Source organism: Schistocerca gregaria, chromosome 3, assembly GCF_023897955.1.
Source record: "Schistocerca gregaria isolate iqSchGreg1 chromosome 3, iqSchGreg1.2, whole genome shotgun sequence".
Classification (NCBI taxonomy): domain Eukaryota; kingdom Metazoa; phylum Arthropoda; class Insecta; order Orthoptera; family Acrididae; genus Schistocerca; species Schistocerca gregaria.
This window is the reverse complement of record NC_064922.1, coordinates 560,773,609-560,798,396: the sequence shown is the minus strand read 5'-3', so window position 1 is coordinate 560,798,396 and position 24,788 is coordinate 560,773,609. Positions and strand designations below refer to the sequence as shown.

Here is a 24,788-nt window from a genome sequence, read left to right as displayed (position 1 = left end):
GTTCTTCGATTGTAAATCGTTTTGAAATTATTCATTCTAAATGTTTGTCATTTGTTTATTTCATAATTATACAAATATTTGTCACATTAGACATTTGCGATCACCACTGTATTATTCTAAGTACGATAACATTTTTTCCGTACATTTCCATCATTTCTTTTGTGTTTTGTTGTAGTTCGTCATCGGTGTTAATTTGATGTAATCTGTCGTAGTTCGTAGACATTAAATTTATAGCTTAAGGCGTACTATTAGTATTTGCATATGTAAAAGTCTTCTGCTTCACTACAAAGTTTTAAATTTTGCATCTTTAGATATGTGTCAGTATTTTTATTTATTTATGCATATATACATACATACAGTAATCCTTGTTCCATAGATCATGAATACGACATTTCATAATGACGTGTAACGTGTCACTTTAACATTAGTTACCTCTACACAAAATAATTGTTTAATTAATTTTTTTCACTGTTACTACTTCATATCTAAGAATTCATCTATTGAGTACAAGAAGTTGCCATTCAGAAATTCTTTTAATTTGCTTTTAATGTTGGTTGGCTATCTGTGAGACATTTAATACTATTTGGCAAACGACCAAAGAATTTTGTGGCAACATAATTCACACCTTTCTGAGCCAAAGAGAGATTTAATTCAGAATAGTGAATATCATCTTTTCTTCTAGTGTTGTAGCTATGTTCTTCGCTGTTATTTTTGAATTGGGATGTGTTATTAATGAGACATTTTATAAGTGAATATATATATTGCGAAGGTACTGTGAATATCCCAAGTTCCTTAAAAAATATCTGCAAGGTGATCTTGGCTGGTCTCCAGTTATTACTCTGATTACACGCTTTTGTGCAATGAATAGCTTCCCCCTTAATGGTGAATCGCCTCAATATGATGAAAGCATGAAAGCAGTGAATGAAAGTAGGCATAGTAGGCTAATTTACTGATGTGTTTATCACCAAAATTGGCAATAACCCTAATAGCATAAGTAGCTGAACCTGACTGTTTCAGCACATCATCGATGCGTTTCTTACAGTTCAATTTATCATCAATATACACACAGAAATTTTGAATATTCTGCCGCAGGAACAGACTTCCACTCACAGTCTATATTTATCAATGGTGTCATAGCATTTACTGTACCGAATTGTATAAACTGTGTTTTCTCCAAATTAGTGAGAGTCCATTTGCAGATAACCACATAATAATGTTCTGAATGACATTATTTGCATTTTCTTCTGCTGATTCTTGCTTCTTGGGTGTGATTACTATACTTCTATCTTTACTGTTAATTTCAACCCTCCACATCCTTCCAGTTAAGTATGCATTAAACCATTTGTGCACTGTCCCCATCATATCACAATACTTAAGCTCATCTAGCAGAATTTCATGATTTACGTAATAGAAAGCCTTTGACAGATCACAAAATATCCCAATGGGTGATAATCAGTTATTCGATGCATTTAATATTTGATCAGTGAAAGCATATATAGCATTATCTGTTGAAAAGCCATTCTGAAAACCAAATTGACATATTGTTAGTACTTCATTTTTACAAATATGAGATGCTACTCTTGAATACATTACTTTTTCAAAAATTTTGGATTAATCTGTCAGAAGTGAGATTGAGCAGTAGTTGTTTATATATCAGTCTGGAATAATGCCTTGTTTCAGTGAGATACTACATATGTGGCTATGAATTCTACTTATTTGTTACGAACAAACTTTTATTAGTCTGCTGGAAATTCCGTCAGTTCCACGTGAGCTTTTACTTTTAAGTGAATTTATTATTTTTCTAATTTCAGTAGGAGAGGTTGGCTGAATATCAGTTTTATCAAATTGCATAGGTATTGCCTCTTCCATATAGTAACTTGCATTTTCTAATGAATAGCTGGATTCTATTTTCTCTACAACACTTAAAAATAATTATTGAAAACGTTTTCTACTTCTGACTTCTTCTTAACAAACTTTTCATTGTGTTTGATAGAAATGCAGTCTTCCTGTGCTCTGGGGTGCCCTATTTCGCTTTCCACAATATTCAAAATTGTTTTAATTTTATTATCAAATGTGCCAATCTCAAACATAATGAATATACTTCTGGACTTTTTAATAATATTTCTTAGTACAGTGCAGTAGTTTTTATAATTTTCCCTGTTTTACGATCATTACTCCTCTTAGCTATAAGGTACATTTCCCTTTTCTGTTTACAATATATTTTTATCTCTTTATTAAGCCATGGCTTTTTACATGGTTTCTTACAATTATATTTCACTGTTTTCTGAGGGAAACTGTTTCCAAATACACTCACAAAAGTATCATGAAATAGGTTAAATTTTAAATTACTATCATTTTCCCTGTACACCTCATGCCAGTCTTAATTGTTGGGAGCTTTTCCTAAAATTTTGAACTCTTAAATCGTTAATGTAACGCACTATTTTGGAGGGCTGCCTTGCATTACTGTATGGAGCTATATCATATACTGTAACTAGCTGTGCATCATGGTCAGACAGACCATTCTTAACAGGAAAAGTTCTTATTTCTTTAAATTTATCTTGGTCTTTGAAAACGTTATAAATCAGTGTGCTGCTTTCCTGTACCACCCAAATATGAAAATCACTAACTGATGTCAAATTGAAAGAACCAAGTAATACTTCAAGGTCAAGCTTCCTATTCGACTCTTTCAGAAAATCTACATTGAAATCCCCACAAACAATTATTTGCTTCCTTTGTCTCACAGGTAGCACGAGAAAGAATCCTCGTTTTTCGAAAATAGCAGGAAATTTCCCAGTGAGGAACTTATCCATCGCTACAATTATAAAAGTATAAAAGTGTCATTGTTTAGTTTAAGCCCACATGCACATGTTTCTGTATGTTGCTCTATGCAAAACTTCTTTGTTTCCATTTTTTTCATACTATGACTGATTTTTACCATAATGGCAACTCCTCCTCTCTCCATAGTGGCTCTGCTTACATCTGCTGAAAGTTTACATCCATCTACATTTACCATTTTCATACCTGGGGCTATATGCTGTTCAGACAGGCATAGTACGTTTATTCAACCCTCAGTTTATAAATCTTCTAAACAGACCAGAAGCTCATCTATTTTCTGTTTTAATATACTAAAATATTAACCTTATTTTTCACTGTTCCTTTATGTGAATCTTGTGACATATGTACATCATTTTTCACTGTACTGTTATGAGAACCTTGTGATATTGTTACATCTGTGGTACCGGCCTGTCTCAACTTCTCCTTAAGCTTAATTTCAATCAATGTAGGATATGATATCTTCGCAGTTCGTAGGTATTTTGAGCTGTAATGGAGGTGTCAACAATTTTCTATAACTTAAATTATAGGTTTTTGAAGTCCAGGGCTGTTTGCGGCCATCCAAGAATGTCTCATTGGCACTAGTTGCCGCAGAACGTGAGCACGGCACTCTCGTTGTATGTGAAGCACTCTGTGCCTAATAAGAGAAGTAAGGACATTAGGTATGAATTATATAAAGCTACTGGTAGCGCAGTTAAAGAAAATATCCTCTGAAGTGCCTTATATGAAAGGGGCTGGTATCAGATTTCCTGAGAGGAGTTTAAGATTCCATAAACCAAGAGAAAAAACGAGATGAAATACGTGTCAGTGGAGCATACATGGACCATCTTCATTCTGTTACCGAAATTACACTGCTTGCCTACAGAGCAGATGAATTTCAACAAGCGAAGTAAGAACTACTCGCGGCGGGTGTGAATGTATGTCTAAAATCAATTGCAAGAAGTGTAAAATATTTACCAATGTGAAACGTCCCCTTAGAAAAATTATACAAGACTGTGCTTAAACTGACACACAATATTTTTTGCACAACGCAATCTGACTTTCAAAAATCCCTACAAAAGAATGGCCCTGACTAACATTAACCTATACGTTTCACATATCACTTACCTCACAAAAATCTTGGTTACTCGAACTACGGCAATACAGCGAGCACCACTACTGCCAGCTAAATAAAAGATTCAAACTACGGAAGGCACTAACTACTGGTAGGCATAGTTAGCAAATGAAAGATTTTGATAGAGAACAAGCAATGTATTTACCTTAATAGTCATAATATATATAGCAGTTCATCACATCCAGTCTTACAAATTTCAAAACTCCGCCATCTCTCTCCCCACATCCACCACTGCTGGCGGCTCACCTCCAACTGCGCAACGCTACGCGCCACTACCAGCCAACTGCCCAACGCTATAATGGCAGATACAATGCAAACCAGCCACAGACTGCACACGGCACAGCCAGTGATTTTCATACAGAGCGCTACGTGGCGGCGGAGTTACCAATAAAAAAACCTAAACAGCCTACTTACAACTGAAGTTACTATAAAGAAAATAATTAAAACAATCCAGCAGAGAATGAGTTCTCCTTTTCGTCTGAGGCACATTAAGGCAACGACTGGTTGGACAGTGAATAAATGAAACTAAACTCCTCCCGAACAGAGCATGAAGGCCCAACGGTACCGACCGGCCGCCGTGCCATCCTCAACCCATAGACGTAACTGGATGTGGATTTGGAGGGACATGTTGTCAGCAAGTACCTCTCCCTGCCATATGTCAGCTTCCGAGACCGGAGCCGCTTTTTCTCAATCAAGTAGCTCATCAGTTTGCCTCACAAGGGCTGAGTGCACCACACTTGCCAACAGCACTCAGTAGACCGGATGGTCACCCATCCAAGTGATAGCCCAGCCCGACAGCTCTTAACTGCGGCGATCTGACCGGAACCGGTGTTACCACTGCGGCAAGGCCGTTGGCGACATTGAATAAACAAAAGAATAAAACGACCTAGTGGGCGCTTATAAAAAAATTAAATACATTTTCAAAACTAAGCTCTCGATTTCTCTGGAACGAGAAAGTTACTGCTTATATGTGCTTGATGTATGGCAGACCGACACTGACATTTCATCAGACATTGACAAATTTGAGGGTGACTCAGAAATCAGATGAGAGAGTTACGTGTTGAGAACTGCTATGAGAGGACAGAACATACTGGAAAGGATTTAGTCATTACCAGTAGAGTTTAGCAAGAGACCTGGGTTCGAATCCCAGCATTCATTCGTCGCTTCAGTCTACATACATTTATCATAGATGCCTGAGATTTGAAAAAATTCTGGAACCATATAGTTTCATTTGGTTGACGCACCCATGCCTAGGTTTCAGGCAGGATTCCCCACTTCATTCGATGCTGAAGTGTTATTTCAGTACAACTGAAGAACCTCAGCAATGCTGTTTACGGGGAATACCAGATGGGTTGAGGTGTGAATGGGAGTTACGATTGAGGAGGGAGGCATGCAAAGGTAGCCTGTGCAGACGGGCGTAGCTGTTATTCAGTTAGTCCGTTTGCCTAGTGAGCAAAACCCCTCTTCAGTCAGTAAGTATATGTCATAGGTGTTTGAGACCTGAAAAGACCTCTGGAACCATGTAGTTTCATTTGAAATGAATTATGTGGAGGTGGGTGGTTTATCTAGTCAAACATGTACATAAAATATGGTCCAAGCAAGTTCTTTACTGGTTTCCAAGAGATTAAACAGATCGACGCAACATTGTAATGGAAGGCAGACAGATGACGTTATATAACAGATGGGAGCTTAGGGGAGGTGAATATTTAGAGTTGGAACACTTGTTAAGAGTGATACTTGTATGGAGCCTGTGGCTTTTGCTTGGATAAGCATCTTTTCACAGGAACAGAACTACTAAAAAGTGTAGCCGTGTAGCACAGCTTGCTGTAGTCTACAACACCTTTTCAGACGGAAGGAGAATCAACTGATATAGCTCCACGTTCGGTGTCCACCGATACAAATTTTTATTCCAAGCATTTCTCATGGGCATAGCCGCAGTGATTGCCTAGAGGACACACAGCCTTTGAGATAGTCTTGGATGTCTTCATAATGAAATATTTTACAAACTGCAAGAGACAATTTGCTGGCTTTGTGCCGTTCCAAAGAAAAAGCATGAGCAGGTAGTAGCATTTCGTCTACGACTAAACTTTTTTACAGTATTTACTAGATATCAATGCGTATGCCTTGCATTAAACTACTTTTGAATATTTTTGTAATTTCGTGTGGTTCTGACGTTTACGTCTTCACTGTAATTTCCGTGCGTAGGCCACACAAGTCAGAAATTGACTTGTCCTCAATTTGCAGTTTTTTTAAAGCTTTTCAGTGGACTCATCAGTCATAATTGCTGACTACTTTCTTCTTTTTCCATACAAATTAAAAATTAATCGATCAAACCAGTGGACGTGGTGCTATGAGTCTTTTGGAAGATTTCTTTTTACTACTGAACAAATATTTGGATGAACTTTGAATATAAATAGATTTATCCTCCGGCTACGTTCTTCTTGTGAGCCCAATGATGCCTTCTGCTGCAATTCCACATATGGCATGGCAAATGCTAGTTATCAAAACACTGGTCCAGAAATAGTCATGGAGGTTCTGAACTTCCATTTCGGTTTTTCTCTTCTGAACAGACGGCCAACCATCATCCAGCATTTTCAGGGAAAGATATGCCCTAGATGAACACATCCATATGTAAAAGGGTATTTCTTCATTTATGTTTTAGGCAGGAACAAGGCCGCATCACTGAAGTTTTTGCCACAAACATGATGAGAATGAAAATTGCAGTCCGTAACCTCAGTTTCAGGAAACGAACTTCCAGTTACTTGGACGATAGCAGTCTTGAACTCCATAATGAGACACACAGGATTCACTCAAAGCATGTTGGTTTCAATTGTTAAAAATAATCGTATGTTCTCGCTTTTCCAAGAGTAGCAAAAGGTAGTGAACTGAAATAGTGTTTGTTTCCTTCCAAGCACCTGTAAAGTCAGCGTGTAGTATAGACAAGTGTCCAAACTGTTTTTCCGAGCTCTTGAAAGTCCCAACGACAAAGAGTGATTCGTAGTTTGAAAAACACGATTTTCCTTTATCGCTAAAAGGTACTAATATTCTTTCATTCGGTTCCTGTTACCTGCAAACAGAAATATGCAACCTCCTTTCATCAATAACATAAAGTTTGGAAAGAATATTCCACAAGAATCGGCCGAACCTTGTGCTTTCAGTTAGTGCGTTGCAGCTGCTGCGTTTCGTTTCTGTGCAATGGAAACAGTGTTACTAAGTCGTAGCCATGAATAATACATCCCTTCATACCTCCAGAACGAGTGATCTTCGGACCCGTGTAGAAATGAATGTTTTGCAGTATACTGATGTCAATAACAATTACGTATACTTTCTGATGGTAGTTTTTGTACATCCTGTAATTCGATGGTTACGTGGATTATCATCTTCAGGAAACCATGCTGTTAGTGAGTTGCTAATCAGTTGTTAAGCTAATGACCAGAAACACAAAACGGAAAAGTAACATCATATACGTCTTTGACGAACATTTGTTATCCCCAAAAGGGGACTCGAATTTCGATTGACTAAATAGATTATCACACATATTCAAATTGACACGAAAATCTAGTGCGTCGCTTCGATGCACCGTTAGTTATTTCTCGGTGCTACACTAACATGGGTAACAAAACATGTTCGTACGTGAGTCCAAGACATCTGTCCTTTGCAGTATAATGTGTCTGCTGACCTTTGCAGTTGTAACACTTTTATTTACTTGACCCACTTCCAGTCCGCCGCCTGGCTGCTAAGCCAGACCGCTATTTCCTCATAATTTACTTCAGCTACGTTGGCTGTGAGTACAATGACCACATTTCTGTATTTTTACGCTCTTTTTGCACTTAACCTCATTTCTCGACCTCTGGGCCGTTGCAGGCATCCCGAAACTCGTCAAAATGTCCAGAGCGTTACCCTCCTTGTACTTGCAGGCGGACTGATTAACTCTTATGGACATAGAAGGAGTGTGTCTTAATTATATAAATCAACGACAAATTGAGGTAACATTAACTGAAATTGATAATCCTTGCCTGCCCTTAGTAAAATCGCGAGCATATTGTCACGAGCTGTGCTTCGTCCACCGAGGTGCAGCGGCAACAGTGTAGGACATCACATAGTTCTGGGCGGGTATACTAGGATACTCCGAAGAGAACGGTGGATGAACCAGTACAAGAATATTAAGGCAACTGTCAAAAAATACAAGTGTATAAACGCACTGTAGTTAAACTCGCTTTGCAACTTGGAAATACTCGTACATTGTAAATAGGGACGATACAAATTGCTAAACTCGTAAATCTTGTTAATTGGAACTTCGGTGACGAAAAGGTTCGTTGTATATGATTTCCGGTAATGAAAATAAAATATACAAATATTCCACTGTGCTATCATTGTGCCTGCAACAATTGCCAAGCGCTAAGTTTTAAAATCTGTCGAAAAATGTTACCATTCCTCAGCTACGATGTATTCTGTTTTGAATAACCACCTCAGTTACTAGAAATCAACAATATGCTTTGCTAGCACATCTGAAAATGTGCTCTGCTGTTAAAGTCAACGCAGACAATGGTACCACAGCATAACAAGTTTACATTCTGAAAAGTTATAAGCTTTGCACTTTTGATGGTATACAGAGTGTATGTGCAATAACATCTATTGGTGACGGCGTCACATCACAGGGATCAACTTTTGTCAGAGACAAAACGTTTGCTGACACTTCCTGAGGATGGCGGGCATAATTTAAAACTTATTATGCCATTGAGATTCAGTATGTGTGGCCTATCATCCAGTAATTAATTCTGCGTGAGAGGCGGCGGACCGAGCGGAATTGAGGTTGTTGATTCACTTAAAAATATCTTTTTCTGCTAGGAGGCACTCATTCTTATGTTTTTCACGTTAAAAATCACTCTGTCTATTTACTGGACATGTAGTATACGGCACACATAGTTTAGTATATCTGTTAGTTCAAAGAAATATCGTCGTCCCATGGTCGCGAATGCTACAGAACACTTACCACCAATGGCAAGCGCCAGGGAAAGTTTAGTGTCTAACAAAAGTTGTTGCCCTTGCAGTGATTTATCACTTATAGGCGTTCGTAGCGAAAACTTTGAATCACCCTGTATAACCGCTATGATTGTGTATTAGATTAAATTTCTTCTAACTGTCCATTCCATTCCATGGCAGAAGTAGGTACAGTTGTTGTTGTTGTGGTCTTCAGTCCTGAGACTGGTTTGATGCAGCTCTCCATGATACTCTATCCTGGGCAAGCTTCTTCATCTCCCAGTACTTACTGCAACCTACATCCTTCTGAATCTGCTTTGTGTATTCATCTCTTGGTCTCCCTCTACGATTTTTATCCTCCACACTGCCCTCCAATGATAAATATGTGATCCCTTGATGCCTCAGAACTTGTCCTACCAACCGGTCCCTTCTTGTCAAGTCGTGCCACAAACTCCACTTCTCCCCAATTCTATTCAATACCTCCTCATTAGCTATGTGATCTACCCATCTAATCTTCAGTGTTCTTCTGTGGCATCACATTTATAAAGCTTCCATTTTCTTCTCCTCAAGACTATTTATCGTCCAGATTTCACTTCCATACATGGCTACAATCCATACAAATACTATCAGAAACGACTTCGTGACACTTAAATCTATACTCGATGTTAACAAATTTCTCCTCTTCAGAAACGCTTTCCTTGCCATTGCCAGTCTACATTTTATATCTTCTCTACTTCGACCATCATCAGCATCAACCGACTTAATTCGGCTACATTCCATTATTCTCGTTTTGCTTTTGTTGATGTTCATCTTATATCCTCCTTTCAAGACACTGTCCATTCCGTTCAACTGCTCTTCCAAGTCCTTTGCTGTCTCTGACAGAATTACAATGTCATCGGCGAACCTCAAAGTTTTTGTTTCTTCTCCATGGATTTTAATTCCTACTCCAAATTTTTATTTTGTTTCCTTTACGTACGTACAGTATGGACCAGAAATGTGGACAGAAGCATTGTGGATTGTTCTGAGAGGAGTTTTGTCTCCCAGCGTTTCCCACCGAGATTTCTGGCTTGCTATTTTCTTCAAGCCTTGCACTCGAGTACCTGATTACTATTGTTCTATTTCATGTACGCTACACTTAGTAGATCGCTGTCACATGTGTAGCTCGTCTCTGATGTGCTATAATGATATGAATTATACAGTTAATTGAAATAGTACATTCCCACTTGGCTTGTTTACCGTAACAATCCCGCTCTTCTCCAAATACATAATGCAAGTGCTGTTTTGCACCAATAAACTCCGGGTACTCTACCGCATTGTCAGAAATATTCGATCTCATAATTTTTAGGCTAGTTTTTTCCTACAAGATTCTGGTTCGCGCGGGCTTCTGTTCACAACTTTATATCGGAAAGCAACAACTAAGGTAGATAATTCTTTATGTCATCGCCACAATATCTCTTTGACCTTTTTCTGAGAGTTTAATCAATATAAGGCTCTCAAATTTTCAGCCGAGTGAATTCATCGATGTGGCGCGAAGTTTCGAAGTCATTCGGTTGAAACTGGAGAGCTTTATACACTTTTTTCCTTGTTCATTGGGTGGCAACGGAGGAGCTACGATGTCTAAAGAGAATTTATTAAGTCATTGTAGCACGTCCTGATCTAACAGTTATAAGAGAGATCTCATCATATTAAATTCCTCGTTGCCATATAGAGAGCTAAAATAACCTGCTTTTCTGTGGCTATGCACACAGTGAGCTGCAAAATTAAATTTTCGCACGCAAAAAATGACTTTGTATTACTGGATTTAATTCTTTTCCACTTCTAGCTAAATGTGTTCGTTACACTGCAATTTCACGCGCTGTGTCCAACAAATGGTTTATGGTGTCACTGAGTGGTATCCGGCGTTTAGGTTGCGTAATTGCTTTCCCTTCGATGTGAATGCTTTAACGAGATACGTGGCATTTACTGTAACGAGGATTCCGCATTTCAGCATCATACATTTCATGTACGCCGTGTATACCATATTATATGATTTACCTTTAGTGCTACAAGAAACTTAACGCTCGTTTAATAAGACTTATTATTCGTGATATGTAAATGTTTAGAATGAGTATCGTCCGTTAAATACAGAAGTTACTCGGAAGTTTATGTGACAATGGAATGATTCCAGAAAATGTAAAAATGTTCAGTTTTTCTACGACAGTAAACGTATTGAATTTCACAACAGCGTACGAATTTATAGAAAGTTATTATATTGGTTACATCTCGTGGTAAGGCCTACCTCAATGGTAACGTAAAATCTTTGCTATTAAGTTTGAAGTATGACACTACTCATACATCCTCAAACATTTATTTATATAATTATGTTATTTATATTACGTTTCTCATGATTGCCCTATAGAATGGCGGTTCTTTTTCAGAAACAGCACTTCAAATCTGTCTCAAGCTATACTACTGATTGTAATTTGATGGTATGCATTAGGGCTTCCAGAGTCAAATCACTTTACGTTGGGAGCGATCACTACATATATTATCAAACTAATCCCATCCATTATGAGCTTAAGACAAGTCAGTTTCCAATAAATATATCCATTTATCTCTAATTTTTGGCCGAATCCTGGAGCTTGCCCAGTTCCCGTATTCAAGCTGATTAATTAGAACCGGCTACAGTTCATATACCTAATCGTGACTTAGCGCTGTGTAACAGACGGAAGGGTCGCAATATTAAAAAAGCAAGAATTCATAAATACGATGTTCTCATAAGCTGGCAACGACATGGCCAATGGTATTAAAATTATAAGGAGTTTTTACTTTTCTATTTTATTTTACTCATTTATTTACTTTTCAACTGCAGTGTCTTTTGGTGAAATATGTTCTACCGGTGCATCGCTTCAGTGAGCAATAAATCTTATCATTCTGTTTCTTGTCAAACGGTTTTCTTGTAGAATGGATACAACAAATATGATGTTTACAATCTTCCTGAAGTTACTAGATTTGTCAGGTACCAGTCACACATTTCAACGTGATGACTGTATGAGAAATCATTGGTTTAATTTGACAGCTACATGATTTTCACGTTCTTTGCCTGGTACATTGAAAGCAGAACGTTGTGATTTGCATAGGAAGACTGTTATTGAGCATGTAAGCATGAAGCACACTGTCAGAGCGCGTTGGTCATCGTGGAGGTGACTATACTGCTGATACTGGTCTGAATCCTTGCTAGAATGATTGTGAGTTGGCTATTCAGAAATATGCCTGTTGTACTCTAATGCCATCTGTAATTGGCAGGTCGGTAAAATATTTGCAGTGTCATTGAAAATCGACAACTTATTAATAATAACTCCTTGTTGCTCAACGGGCAACGTCCTTGCCGCAGTGGATCCCGTGCGATCACCGAAGTTAAGCGCTGTCGGGCGTAGTAGGCGCTTGGATGGGTTACCATCCAGGCCGCCATACTCTGTGGCCACTTTTCGGGGTGCATTCAGCCTCGTGAGGAGCTACTCGACCGAATAGTAGCGGCTTCGGTCAAGAATACCATCTTATGACCTGGAGAGCGGTGTGCTGACCCCACGCCCCTCCTATCCGCATTCTCCACCGAGGATGACACGGCGGTCGGATAGTCCCGGTAGGCCACTCACGGCCTGAAGACGGAGTGCTTTTTTTTGCTAAACGGTTTGTCGTACGTCTTTGTGTTTGAAGCCACTTTGGTGACTAGGACTACTTTACACGTTGTCTCTCTACAGAAATGATTTTAAAATTCTCAGTAAGGATTGAGCTACCGAGGGTGCTGTCAACACACAAATGTTTATGTGTCATCTGCCAGAGTGGAAGGATTGCGATGACGCCGTGTGTGGGGGCCGCGTATATTCATATATGCGTGGTCGTTTCCTCTACTGCTATCACTGATTTTGTCGTCGTACCAAAGTACACTACGTTCTAATGTTCCTATCGATATGACACATGCTATTGGCATTAATTTTAACGTGAGATGTGGCCCTGGAATTACTTTAACATGATTTGATGAGGCCCCATCCGCGGCGAACGAATTATAAATTAATTATAAATCGGCAATCTATGACTGTTTTTATAATCTCCTAAGTGTACTTACATCTGAATCCGATCCCCTGGGAGGAGGCGTCTGGTAAAGCTACTCAGTTTGGCCAGTTGCATAACAAAAGGCCTCGAATTCCTATACTACTCTTACTGCTACAGAGTGATTATGATACAAAGTTTCAGAGATGATAAAAATACGTCGTGAACGAAATAAAACCGGTCTGAAGATGTTTCAGTAAGACCGACTCGAGATTCAAACTTGTTAATAAACATCACAGAAGTTTCTGGAAGTGGCCACCATTCTCGATGGAGCGCTGTGCTCCATTTATAGAACTGTGAGACACGATTAGCAGCTCTGCCTGAGGAATAGCACAGTAGCGTTTTCATTGTTCTACTGTAGCTTTTCCAACGTGTGAGGATTATTTGAGTGATTATTTGAGTGCATCTGACCGTTCAATTTGGCCCAAAGGTAACAATTACAAGGAGAGATGTCAGGCGATCGAGGTGCTTAGGAGACTTCACTGCATGTGCTGATTTTTCTCTCATCTACGAACACCTTAAGCGCTGGTGACAAGGTTGTCCAGATGGTATGTACTGTTGCCCCGTCGAAATGAAAATATCGATACAGTAATTAATCATCTGTAAGTGATCCACATATGAGATAAAAAGTTTCTGGAGAAAACATGTAGCATTTACGATTTTGTGAAAGGATAATTTTAAGATGCGGACGCCAGGCACTGTACAGCAAACATCGATCTTGAGATTATGTAATGGCTCTTCTAGATCTACATCTACATTTATACTTCGCAAGCCACCCAACTGCGTATGGCGGAGGGCACTTTACGTGCCACTGTCATTACCTCCCTTTCCTGTTCCAGTCGCGTATGGTTCGCGGGAAGAACGACTGCCGGAAAGCCTCAGTTCGCGCTCGAATCTCTCTAATTTTACATTCGTCATCTCCTTGGGAGGTATAAGTAGGGGAAAGCAATACATTCGATACCTCATCCAGAAACGCACCCTCTCGAAACCTGGTCAGCAAGCTACCGACAGCAGCTACCGAAGGTGATTTTCTGAAGGTGCAGTTTCTACGAATTCACGTACCGTGACTGGCTGAACGAGGCTTCATTTGCAGAAACGAAAAACTGATGCTCCTAAAGTCTCGATGTCACTTGTCTCAGGTACCTCCGGCAGAACTGAACACGCGACCTTTGGTCTGGATGCCTTAAGTGATTCGCAACAGTAAATTTCCAAATATACAGGAGTCAAGACGTTTTCGATAATCTTTCGACACTGCAATCTCATAATTCCCACTTGCATAGATAAAAGGCACTGAAATTTACCGACTTGGTTCCAGGTGCCCTTCTCTCGAGTAATTTTTTCAGAAATCTTTCCGGATAATTATGATTTTTATTCATTACCGAGTCTGTTTCACGCCGTTTTTCTACAAGTTTTGCATGGCAGGATATGCTGGAGGTTTGGCCAAAACACTTCAGTTCTTAAACTCTTGCGCAAACAGTTCTACGCACGTTTTCCACGAGTTGTGCTTCGCATAACATTTGACAATGATAACGCTTTGCTTCATCGTGAACATAATTTTGCACCGCATTCAGCTGGTCACTAAATACGTCTGCTCCTCTCAGGCAGCCTGTTTTTCAAATGATAATAGTGAATATCGCGAAGACTGATTTGCCCATGGCTGATTGATAGTACTTCATTCGTAACAAAATCTTCCACCTCATAGTTTTCGCAGACACCATTCGGACAACTTTAACCGCTTTAAACAGTCATTACCATGAAGGCACTGAAGGAGTTAGATGTCGAAATACATAGTGCTCACAGAACACTCCTCTTTCTGATCGTACTCGAACATTTCAGTTCTCTCGCAGTAACGACATGTGGATTTGTTTATTACCGCTGCTATATATCTCTAATCAGTTTATTTTCTCTTATTTCGGCGTATCTTATTTACCACGCTTCCAGTTTCTTGGTTGGTTCAAATATTTCCAGTGAAAGATATAGAGGAATTCGCTCGACCGGAATACTTTCAGCAAACTGTCGCACAACTGCTCCAACACTGGGCAACATTCGCCATAAACAAAACAATGATCTAAGTTTTCGACTGCTGTGTTCATTGTTAAAGTCTGAATAGTTTCAAGAAAAAGTTGTCTGATCACTAGAACAACAGAACACACGTAGGGGCTTAAAGCCCCCAGGTAAGAACACAAAACGCACCTGAGTCACGTGTGGGAAACGTTCTCCTGACGGCGGGACCATATTTCACAGCGCTATTATCTTACTATTACCTGTGACACGGGAATGAAGATATACACCGGTATGGAAACTTAAGGACGAAAGTATCTTTCGCTTGATATGTCACTGCCAAGTAACATAGTTCGATGAAACTTGGACCATACATAGAAAGAGCTGCTACGGTACGGTAGACAAGGTAACTGAAAGAAATTCTCAAGGAGACGAACGAAAATGACACTTTTATTCAGCGAAAATAATTACAATGAAGTCACAGCGATTTGTGAAGATCCTGTAGACTTTAGAAAAGGCGGGACTTGGTTGTCGATAGGGTGTGTGCTGACCACGGACAGAAATGCATGCTCCGCAACGTTCTTTCGTGCCTGCCACAATATTGGTAAGGAATTACGGGGATAGGGTGTTCCATTCCTTCAAGAGCGTTGCTGACAACTGCTCGATGTTGCTGGTGCATGTGAACATGTGGCAATACGTCTGCCAAAGCCACCCACACGTGGTAGATGGGATTTAAGACGCTGGAACGGTCCGGTCAATCGGTTCGCCGAGTATCCTTGCATTCCCATAAGTCTTCCATCTGAGCAATTCAATACCGTCGCGCAGTTTCATATATAAAGTTGAAATCAGGTCGTATTGCGTCCTTCAAAAGAAGCATCTGGCGAAGGCGTATAGCCTCACAATAATGCCGTCTGATGTGCGTACCGTGTTCAAAGATGTTGAGATCACTACGACCATGGAGTATTATATACCATAACACTTGGACCACAGAATCTATCATGTTGGACAGTGCTGAACGTAGCCTGCTCTCATATGGCGAGAGTTGTGAGTACGTAATGCACCAATGAACAATGTAGATAATGATCGTTTTAGTGGTCCACATGTTACGATGTCTGAGGAGCCATAGTCTTCACGAGAGTACGGACCTCGAAATTTTTGAACACGCTACACTCGCAGGACAACGTTATTGTAACATTATACCTCTTCCGTATGTGTGTTTTCAGAGGATCGTTCGGCCCTGGCTTCACTTTTATGGATGACAGTTTGCCATCGCATCGAATAGCGGATGTCGAGGAACTCTTTGAGCGAGAAAGTACGCAGAGAATGAACTGGGTCTGCCCGTTCTCCCGGCGTCTATCCCATTATTCACGTGTGTGATACCTGGCTGAAACGTGTTGCAGGAAGTTCACAAGCACCGACGACCATCTTGAAGTTGTCAACTGCACTGATGGAAGAATGAAACCTTACCACAAGAACTCTTCACTAGCTTTATGGGCGACATGTGGGCACGGTGCAGTGGATCACTGCCGACCGTGATTGTCATACACCCTATTGTGAACCATGTTCTATCTTTCTTAATGTCCAGGGGACCTTCATAAATAGCGGTGATTCAGTGTAACCACGGTCTTTGAGTACAATGACCATTTCTGTTCGTCTCATTTTGTATTTATTTCACTTGCCGTCAGTGCTATACTGAAGCAGTTCTGTCGGTGTTTGGTCCAAGTTTCATCGAGCTACATTAAGTGGCAGTGATGTACATGCCAAAGTTACTTTCATCTTTAAGCATTGGACATCAGTAGATTTTCATTCAAAAGTACAAACTCAGTGTCATAATTCGCAGCTATAAACGTTTTATTTACCTGCGTACGTCAAAACATTCGACATATTGGCGCTATAATTTACCGGAAACCTCATATAGATAATCTACTCAATCTGCATGCATTTAGGGATCCTGCCTGACATGCCTCACCTTGTATGTGACACCTGATGAGGTTAAAATTATGTTCTGAATTCTTTATATTCTTGTCGTGTATGCAGCCAGGTGATACATCAGGTCACAATGCCCTAGCAGTCCATCTCGCTAACAGCGATATCATTTGAACACCAGTCGAATCGTTAAAATGCTGTGTCAAGATGACTATTAAAGACCCGACAAAAATACAACGAATTAATACGCCGGGAAAATTTACGTAGCATTATGTTTCTTGTTCCTATACAACAGGCTTGAAACGGATGCTTAAAGCCACAAATTTTCCCCTGTTAGTACTCTGTGTTCCGCCTGAGCGAGTGTCTTGCTAACAAATTAGTGGTTACACTTGAGACTGAGTTCCAAATATGATGTTGTTCTGCAACGCTGTATTCTTTGCAATCAAGGATTTAGCTTCAGAATATGCAACCAGCGTTGATTCTCAGTTGATACCTTTCTGTGTCTACAGTCAGTACAATACTTCCCGTTTCCCTTTAGATCTTCACACTGCATGTTAGTTGCAACCAGTTAAAATCTGTCGCATTAACCTGGGGGCCTCCTTTCCTTCCCCTTTCTTCTCCCTAAGCGCTTATTGTTCACTGATGATGTCCTTTCTTTTCTCTTCTATTCCATGCCAGGCAAGTGGCATAGGAGTAGTGTCAAATGGTGGTCTGCCTGCAGGCGTCGACGACTATTATTCAGGTTTTCTCTGTAAAGGAACATTTTTAATATTCTCAATAAATGTTGACGGGTGTCACCGATGATGTTGCCGAACTGGGGCATCTTAGTAGGACCATTTGCCATTGTATTCACGCATGTTTTAGTGTCGCTGCTCTCTGTGACTGTATCACAAGAGGATGCGAAACAGGAGTGCTGAAAAAGCATAACCACGCTTTACTGCTTCAGATCACATTCACATTTCGTTGAATGGTTTTTGAACGATCTATTATGGTTACAGACTCTAAACCAGAGAAAAAACTGCGGTCGAGCTGCACTCCAAAGTGGTGCGATCACGTTCCACGGTGATGCAGCCCCACAATTGCAGTAGAGAGGAGCTGAAACGTGCAGGGTGTCGACAGGGTCAAACGTTCCGAAGAACGTCATCCCATCGTTCATCATACTGAGGAATGTAGTTTTGGGCTGTGAAATGCGCTGGAATCAACACCGCGGGCTAAGAGATGACTTGATTGACGCACTTTATGCCACCACTGATGCATGTCGATTCTGAGCAGCGGTGCATTTGAAATGCTTTCCTCTGCCAACGAGAAGTAAACAGTCTGATTTCAACGCTGTGTGTCACCGTTCTGACCTCCATCGTGGAGGCTTGAATAGAATGGGTGACGACCTTTTCGTCATGAGACACGTCCACGGTGGCATTGGGCAGAAATGTTGTGCAATTTGCTGAGAATGTGACACGATTACTCCCCTTACGCTTCAGATGAACTTCTGAGCTGTTGTCTCTTTTCCTCATGTATCGATACCTTGCTATTTGAAGCGCAGCCGAGCCCGAGGACTTGAAAAAAGCGATCCTTTAATACTGCTGCGTGGATGTGGTGGACCTCCAACTCGTCAGACCTGAACCCAATCGAATACATCTAGGATGTTGTTGAACGTAGCGTCAGAGCTCATCGCCCCCCCCCCCCCCCTTCCTCCGGGAATTTTCGGAAATGAGGTGACTTGCGTGTGGAGATGTGGTGCCAACTCCCTCCAGCGACCTACCCCAAGGCCTCAATGCTTCCATGCCACACCTCGTCGCTGCTGTTACCATGCCAAATGCGGACATATGAGCTATTACGTAGGTGGTCATTATGTTCTGGTTGATCAGAATATATGAAAATGCAATTGATTTGAGCATACTCCTCCGTATGTTTTACTTCTGGCAAGTTTTGATAACGTTCCAAATTTCATTACAATTAATTAATATTATCCCATGCCAAATCGAACTTAAATATCTGAATAAGACTTAAATACTGATAAAATTGTGTATATTTTTCTATTGGCTTAATCAGTACAAATCAGCTGGTCTACGTTTTGCGAATGGGCTGAAACATATTTAAATTAAAGACATTTTAGTATTAATAAAGGAACAAATGTGTGAAAGCAGTGTATATTAATATTAGTTGTAAGACAACATTCTTCTCAGAGTCTTTTTTTATATATGTAGCCAGGACATTGTCCTCGGTGATCGCACACATATGCAAAATGAATTCCCTTTGTTCTTCACTGGCTGTTAACAATTTGTTGGAATCTTGCATTAACTGCACTCCTCTCTCAACGTTTCATATGTCACCTTAAGAATTTTCATAGTCTTTTTGGTACTAAGGCAGGAATTGTTTGAATCCGTAGAAGTAGGAACCTTATTTAAGAGTTATAAATCTACAAGAGACTAAACCAGCAAAGAATACAGGGAAATGTGGAAGACTTGTTGGAAATAAGGATTTAAAAGGGTAAACGACTATTGTAATCATTCTTGTTGCTTTAGTAGATTTGCCATTAACCCTCTTCTAAAGCTGAAGGTGTTCCTCAGTTCCCTAATATAAAGCGGAAGGTTGTTCCTGAGTCAGGTTCTGCTGAGGACTTCGAGAACGTTGCTAAACGGTGGAATGGTACAGAAAGGATTTTTCTGTGATAAGACATGGTATTCTATCATGTTGTTCAGACAAGAGCATTAAGGTGGAGGAGAGGTATGGGAGATAGTGAATGTTAATAAGAAAGTAGAGAGGACACAAGGTATGGAAATCCTTGCGATTGTCTGCGTGCAGTCAGGGTAGCTGTACATATGATGGTGAAATATGAATTCAGCAATATCCTCATCTGAAGTAATAAAGAGATTCAGAGCAGAACTTCTTAGCAAACATTTTGATAGATTATGAACAGCCTATGCAAAAGTGCTATTTGAATGTAGAAATTGTAATAGGCCACAAAGAAAATTCATTTAGTCATTAATAATTTAGGTGTTCCGTCAGTAGGATGTTACGGTACAGACAATAAAAAGATTTAACTGACAACAGTTAGTAACGGATCTCAAGATGCATGGTTTGTTGTTGGGTATTATAAATCTTCAAAACCCAATTCAAGCTCCACGTTGATTCAGAAAAGCCCCACATGCCACACACTGAAACTTGATGTGTACTGTAAACGTGGCACGAATGATTAAACTGAACGTAACCTAGAGATGGGTGCTATTTCATCCCGCTTAATTCGAAACGCTCTTCTCAACGAGGGCTTATCTGGAGATCGCTGCCGACTAACTCTGGTAGTGATACACGCCCAGCGTTCTCTCACAGCATCAACAGCAATGATAATTCATAAAACATTGTCAGCAGGCAACGATTAATTTTACTTTGCTTTCTTCCTCGCATTCGAGTTTCGCAATGAATAGGAAAGTTCCATTTCTGGCCCATCGGTTTGTGATTAGGATATTCCTAACGAATCTGAATTTGGAATAACAATAAATACGACTGAAGGTCAGAGAGAGTAGGGAACTGGAGATGGTTAGAGAGGTGGAGCAGGGAGGAAGTAGGAATAGCGGGGGAAAGGAGGAGATGGACAGAGAGAGGAGGCAGGAGGAGTTGAAGAAAGAGAGGGAGGGAGGAGAAGATGGACAAAAAGAAACTGGAGTTTCAAATGTCAAAATGTGTGTGAATTCCTAAGGGACCAAACTGCTAAGGTCATCGGTCCCTAGACTTACACAATACTTAAACTAACATGCTAAGAACAACACACACACCCATGCTCGAGGGAGGACTCGAACCAACGGTGGCAGTGGCCGTGCAATCAGTGACATGGCGCCTCTAACCGCGCGGCAGAAAGTGGAGGAAGTGATGGACACAGAGAGGAGGAGTGGGGCGTTTAGGAGGTTTATCCAACTCCTATACATATTTTGCAATTACGAAGCATTGCCTGGTATGCGAGAAGCATGTAAATATCAAAAAATAGTAAATAAAACGACGTGTGAGAATACGGGATCTTTGAAACTGTTTATTAGACTACTTGTATAGAACCTACATGATAGTGAAAGGAGAATTGCTGAACTAGGCTGACGTGCTTGATCTCCGTCTCTCTCTCGTTGCAGCATGCGAGTTGCCCGCTGGTGCGATGGGTGCCGGATGTGCCACGGACGGCGCGGAGGTGCTGTCGCAGTACAGTTTCGCAGAGGGCCACTTCTTCTACGACATTGGCATCATGATGGCGCTGTTCTTCATCTTCCACCTGCTGGCTTACGCTTGCCTGAGGGCGCGTGCTAACACTAAGTGACTACGAAACCGACACCAGTGCTGCCATTCCACTTCACATCCTTGTGCCATGACTACAGAGACACAACTCATCCCATGTACAGATAATTTATTAGAATCAATAAACTGTTTTATGTTATGTTGTAATACTTGCGAACTCAGTACATTATTTAAGCTCCCTTCTTATGTGAAATATTGTGCACCTGGGATGTCGTACAAAGTCGTTTCATTGAACGACACACAAAAAGGCACGGAACTGTTAGACGGTGTATATCTCTGAATGTTTTGCTGGATGGTAATGCAGTCGCGCATACTGCGCCACTCTGTGGAGATGGAGGTTACAGATGACGTACGCGATCTTGGAGGATGGGGAATATTTCTTGTTATTAAGTTTTGGCGGTTTTCTGTTACCTTCCGTTTGTGCGGTTAAGATTCGAGTTTAGAGGAAGATGCGCTGTTGCATTATTATTAGATGTGTGTGAAATGTAAAACGAAGAATACAGTGGAGTAGGACAATATATAGAAACACCGTGAGAAGTGTGTGCTTGAACATAAAAGCAGGTGCTAGCCAAGTCTGCAGGTTGCGCTATTGCATTTGACCACAGAGGGCACCTCTGCAATGTCCTCATCACACTACAAGTGTCAGACGTGGTCAGGACTATGTTCTGTCTAGTCACGAGTGCATAATGTCGGAGCTAAGTGAATTAGAACTAGAGGAAATTGTGGGTGACTTCATAACCAAAGTAGCCGAGTCTTTGGTGCTCAAAGGGGCACCATATCGAAGATTTATACAGCATACAAGGAAAGGGGAAAAACATCATCCACTAAGCCACAACGCGAAAGAAAGTATGTGTTGAGTGATCCTGATGGACAGATATTGAAGAGGATTGTGAAGAGAAATAAGCGGACGACAGCTGCAAAAGTCACTATACAGCTGACTGTCACACTCGTGAACCCTGTCTGCACCAAAATAGTTCGAAGAGAGCTCCGTAGACAGAGAACTACAGGGCGATCTGGAATTCTAAAATCACAGCATCCTCAGAGATGCGAAGGCCGGTAATAGGAAAATGTGGTGAAACGCCATAAATCTTGGAATAAGGATTAGTCGAAAAAAGTAATTTGATCGGATAAGTCTTGTTTCACACTGTTTCCAGGTTGTGACCGAGTTCAAGTCCAAAGAGCAAAACATGTCAAGGTTTCAGTGGTGATTTGTGCAGCCAATCGTGGCAAAGCGTAGGCCCCATGGTTACTCTGCAGCGTCATATTACTGTCGAGCATTACGTGATCATATTGGTTTGTCACGTTGCCCCTGGCCCCCACAGTCATCAGATCTCTATGCAATTGGATGTGTGTATGTTTGTATGTCCCACATCCCTTGCGTTGAGAATTATTGAAACTGTATCCACGCACAAAAATATCACCACAGATATGAAGCACTCAAAGAAAATATTTATTTGTGAACTCTGTGCAAGGCTGATTATGAAGTAAACTTTTCAATGTCTTCACTCGAAACTGACATTCGACTTCACGCTTCTCCGCTAGACCAGAATAATAAAATTTTGCAGAACTTTTCAAGATAAGACCATTACTAAGTTCATAAGATTGCCATGCAGCGATTCAGAAAATTAATCATTATTTTCGTTGACAAGTTCCTCCTATTAGTAGAAAGGAAAAGGGAAGATAGACTAAATGTGAAAATAAAAGATAAGGAAGTACGTTTCAAATTTTGTGCTCGATCTGTGGCATAATTACGAAGTTCTTTCCCTGAACTGGATGTGAAAAACCAGAACAAGAGATTTTTCCCATATACTTTCTAAGTTGGCTTCGATCTCCATCAACTCAAATATTTTAAAATTTTGTTGACTGCGGGCTCTAAAACTGGACATTGTAAATTAGTAACAGCATCTCGCCATTGCGGCATCAGTACCACATCGAAGTGTTGCGTTTTCCCTGCTGGGAATTCCGAAAACCAAATTCGTAATACATTGCATAGCAAAATAAAAAATGTATACTGGATGATTAATAATATAACAGCAATTACGTAACACGAAGTAAGTTAGCATAAGTGAAATCACTACACCTATAGCCCATGAAGTTTACACTGTGGAAGCTGAAAACGGAAAGACAAGTGCTAACAGCTAGGCTTCTCGCAGCTGCTCTGTAGAAGAAATTTGAAGACTGCGTTTTATTTTATTACACAGGTACACAAATATCTACATCAACCGTTGATCGCAAGTTTTTTTTTTACACAAATCACAAATTTTTACACAAAATACAGTATCGTAGAAAGGGCATTACAATGCCCCCTGAATGACTACGATACTATTCACTGCTTCGTTGTGAGTAGTCATTCAACCTTTATACGTCGAAAGAAAATTTAATATGTAAATGTCTTTTTGTTGTTCAATAAAAAAACAATTTCATTAAGCGTTTCATCTAATCATTGTGAAGTCCTTGGCACAAATTTCTTCTTAAGCATATCAACATAACTTATGAGCGACACAAAGCTCTGGGCGTAGATTCCAAAGACTTGTCGCTTGTGCACACGGCACAAGGCTGGCTGCGAGTCGATCCAACGGTTGACGTTAGACGCGGATCACGATGTCAGTCGCAGGTTATAACGTCGGGCACGGTTGGCGTGACGTCAATAGGGGTTGCCAGGTTGGTTGGCTTCACCTCCTGGGAACGCTCGGAGTGAATGGACACACTGTCTTCATGGTTGTCACCTTAGAGCCTGCTTGCATTCGTGCAACTGTGCCGAGGCTCTACTGTTCACGAAATTTTTGTACATCGGCTTAAGTCGTTTGAAAGGATGCACTTCTGTGGTGCACACAGAATTAAAATGCATTTCCGTTAGATGAGTATTAGATTGATTTCCTTACAATAAGTAACAACATAAGTTTATAATTTACAACCATTCATCTTTTTATAGGACTTAGTCAACTGGGAAGACTAGGACATTGTTCATAGAATAGGAATAATACAAATTCAGTCTAAGCTGAAAGTTCGTTTTCTCTCTGGATAATAGATTGCTTATCTACAGATGTCAAAAGTTGTTAAATTCACACAAATGTTATGTGTCTATTTTATTTCTTGTTCGCAAATTAACGTGTACATTTTGAATGGTCAATAAGTGCACTACACAGAAGTCTGACGACAATTACATTTTGCTGTTGGCGCGCTGCAGCTTAGTTCAGGTGCGACCTTAGGACGTGGAACACCGAGTTTACTTGATGTGGAACATCTTTAGTGCGTGCCGGTGTTGGAGATGCATTGTGAATTATTCATTGAAATCCACTGCAGCCCTTTCCTCACCACACCCTCCTGAGCGAAGTGGTTTCAGTTCGTTTCCGAAGTAAGTGTACACCCTGTATCCGGCAGTAATGCAATTTATGTCTGCTAATATTCGTTTAACACCCCACCAAGAATAGGATTACACACGATACACTAATTATTTTCCGCAACACACACGATTGGTCACTGTTCATCAGATGGACATCACTAGTTTGTTTTTCACACTAACATAACTTAGGCACAATTGTTTTATTATTTACTGTGGGCTTTCACTCTC

General features: G+C 40.4%; 1 protein-coding gene across 1 annotated transcript in view; it reads left to right on the top strand.

The window, feature by feature from the left end:
- The window catches only part of LOC126354789 (protein scarlet-like), a 344,992-nt gene extending 321,348 nt beyond the window's left edge, over nt 1-23,644 (top strand). The window contains exon 14 of the mRNA XM_050004699.1: nt 21,058-23,644. Within this exon, the coding sequence (XP_049860656.1) occupies nt 21,058-21,239 (182 nt within the window). The 3' untranslated portion in view covers nt 21,240-23,644. The remainder of the gene's footprint in view (nt 1-21,057) is intronic.
- The last annotated feature ends 1,144 nt before the right edge of the window (nt 23,645-24,788 follow it).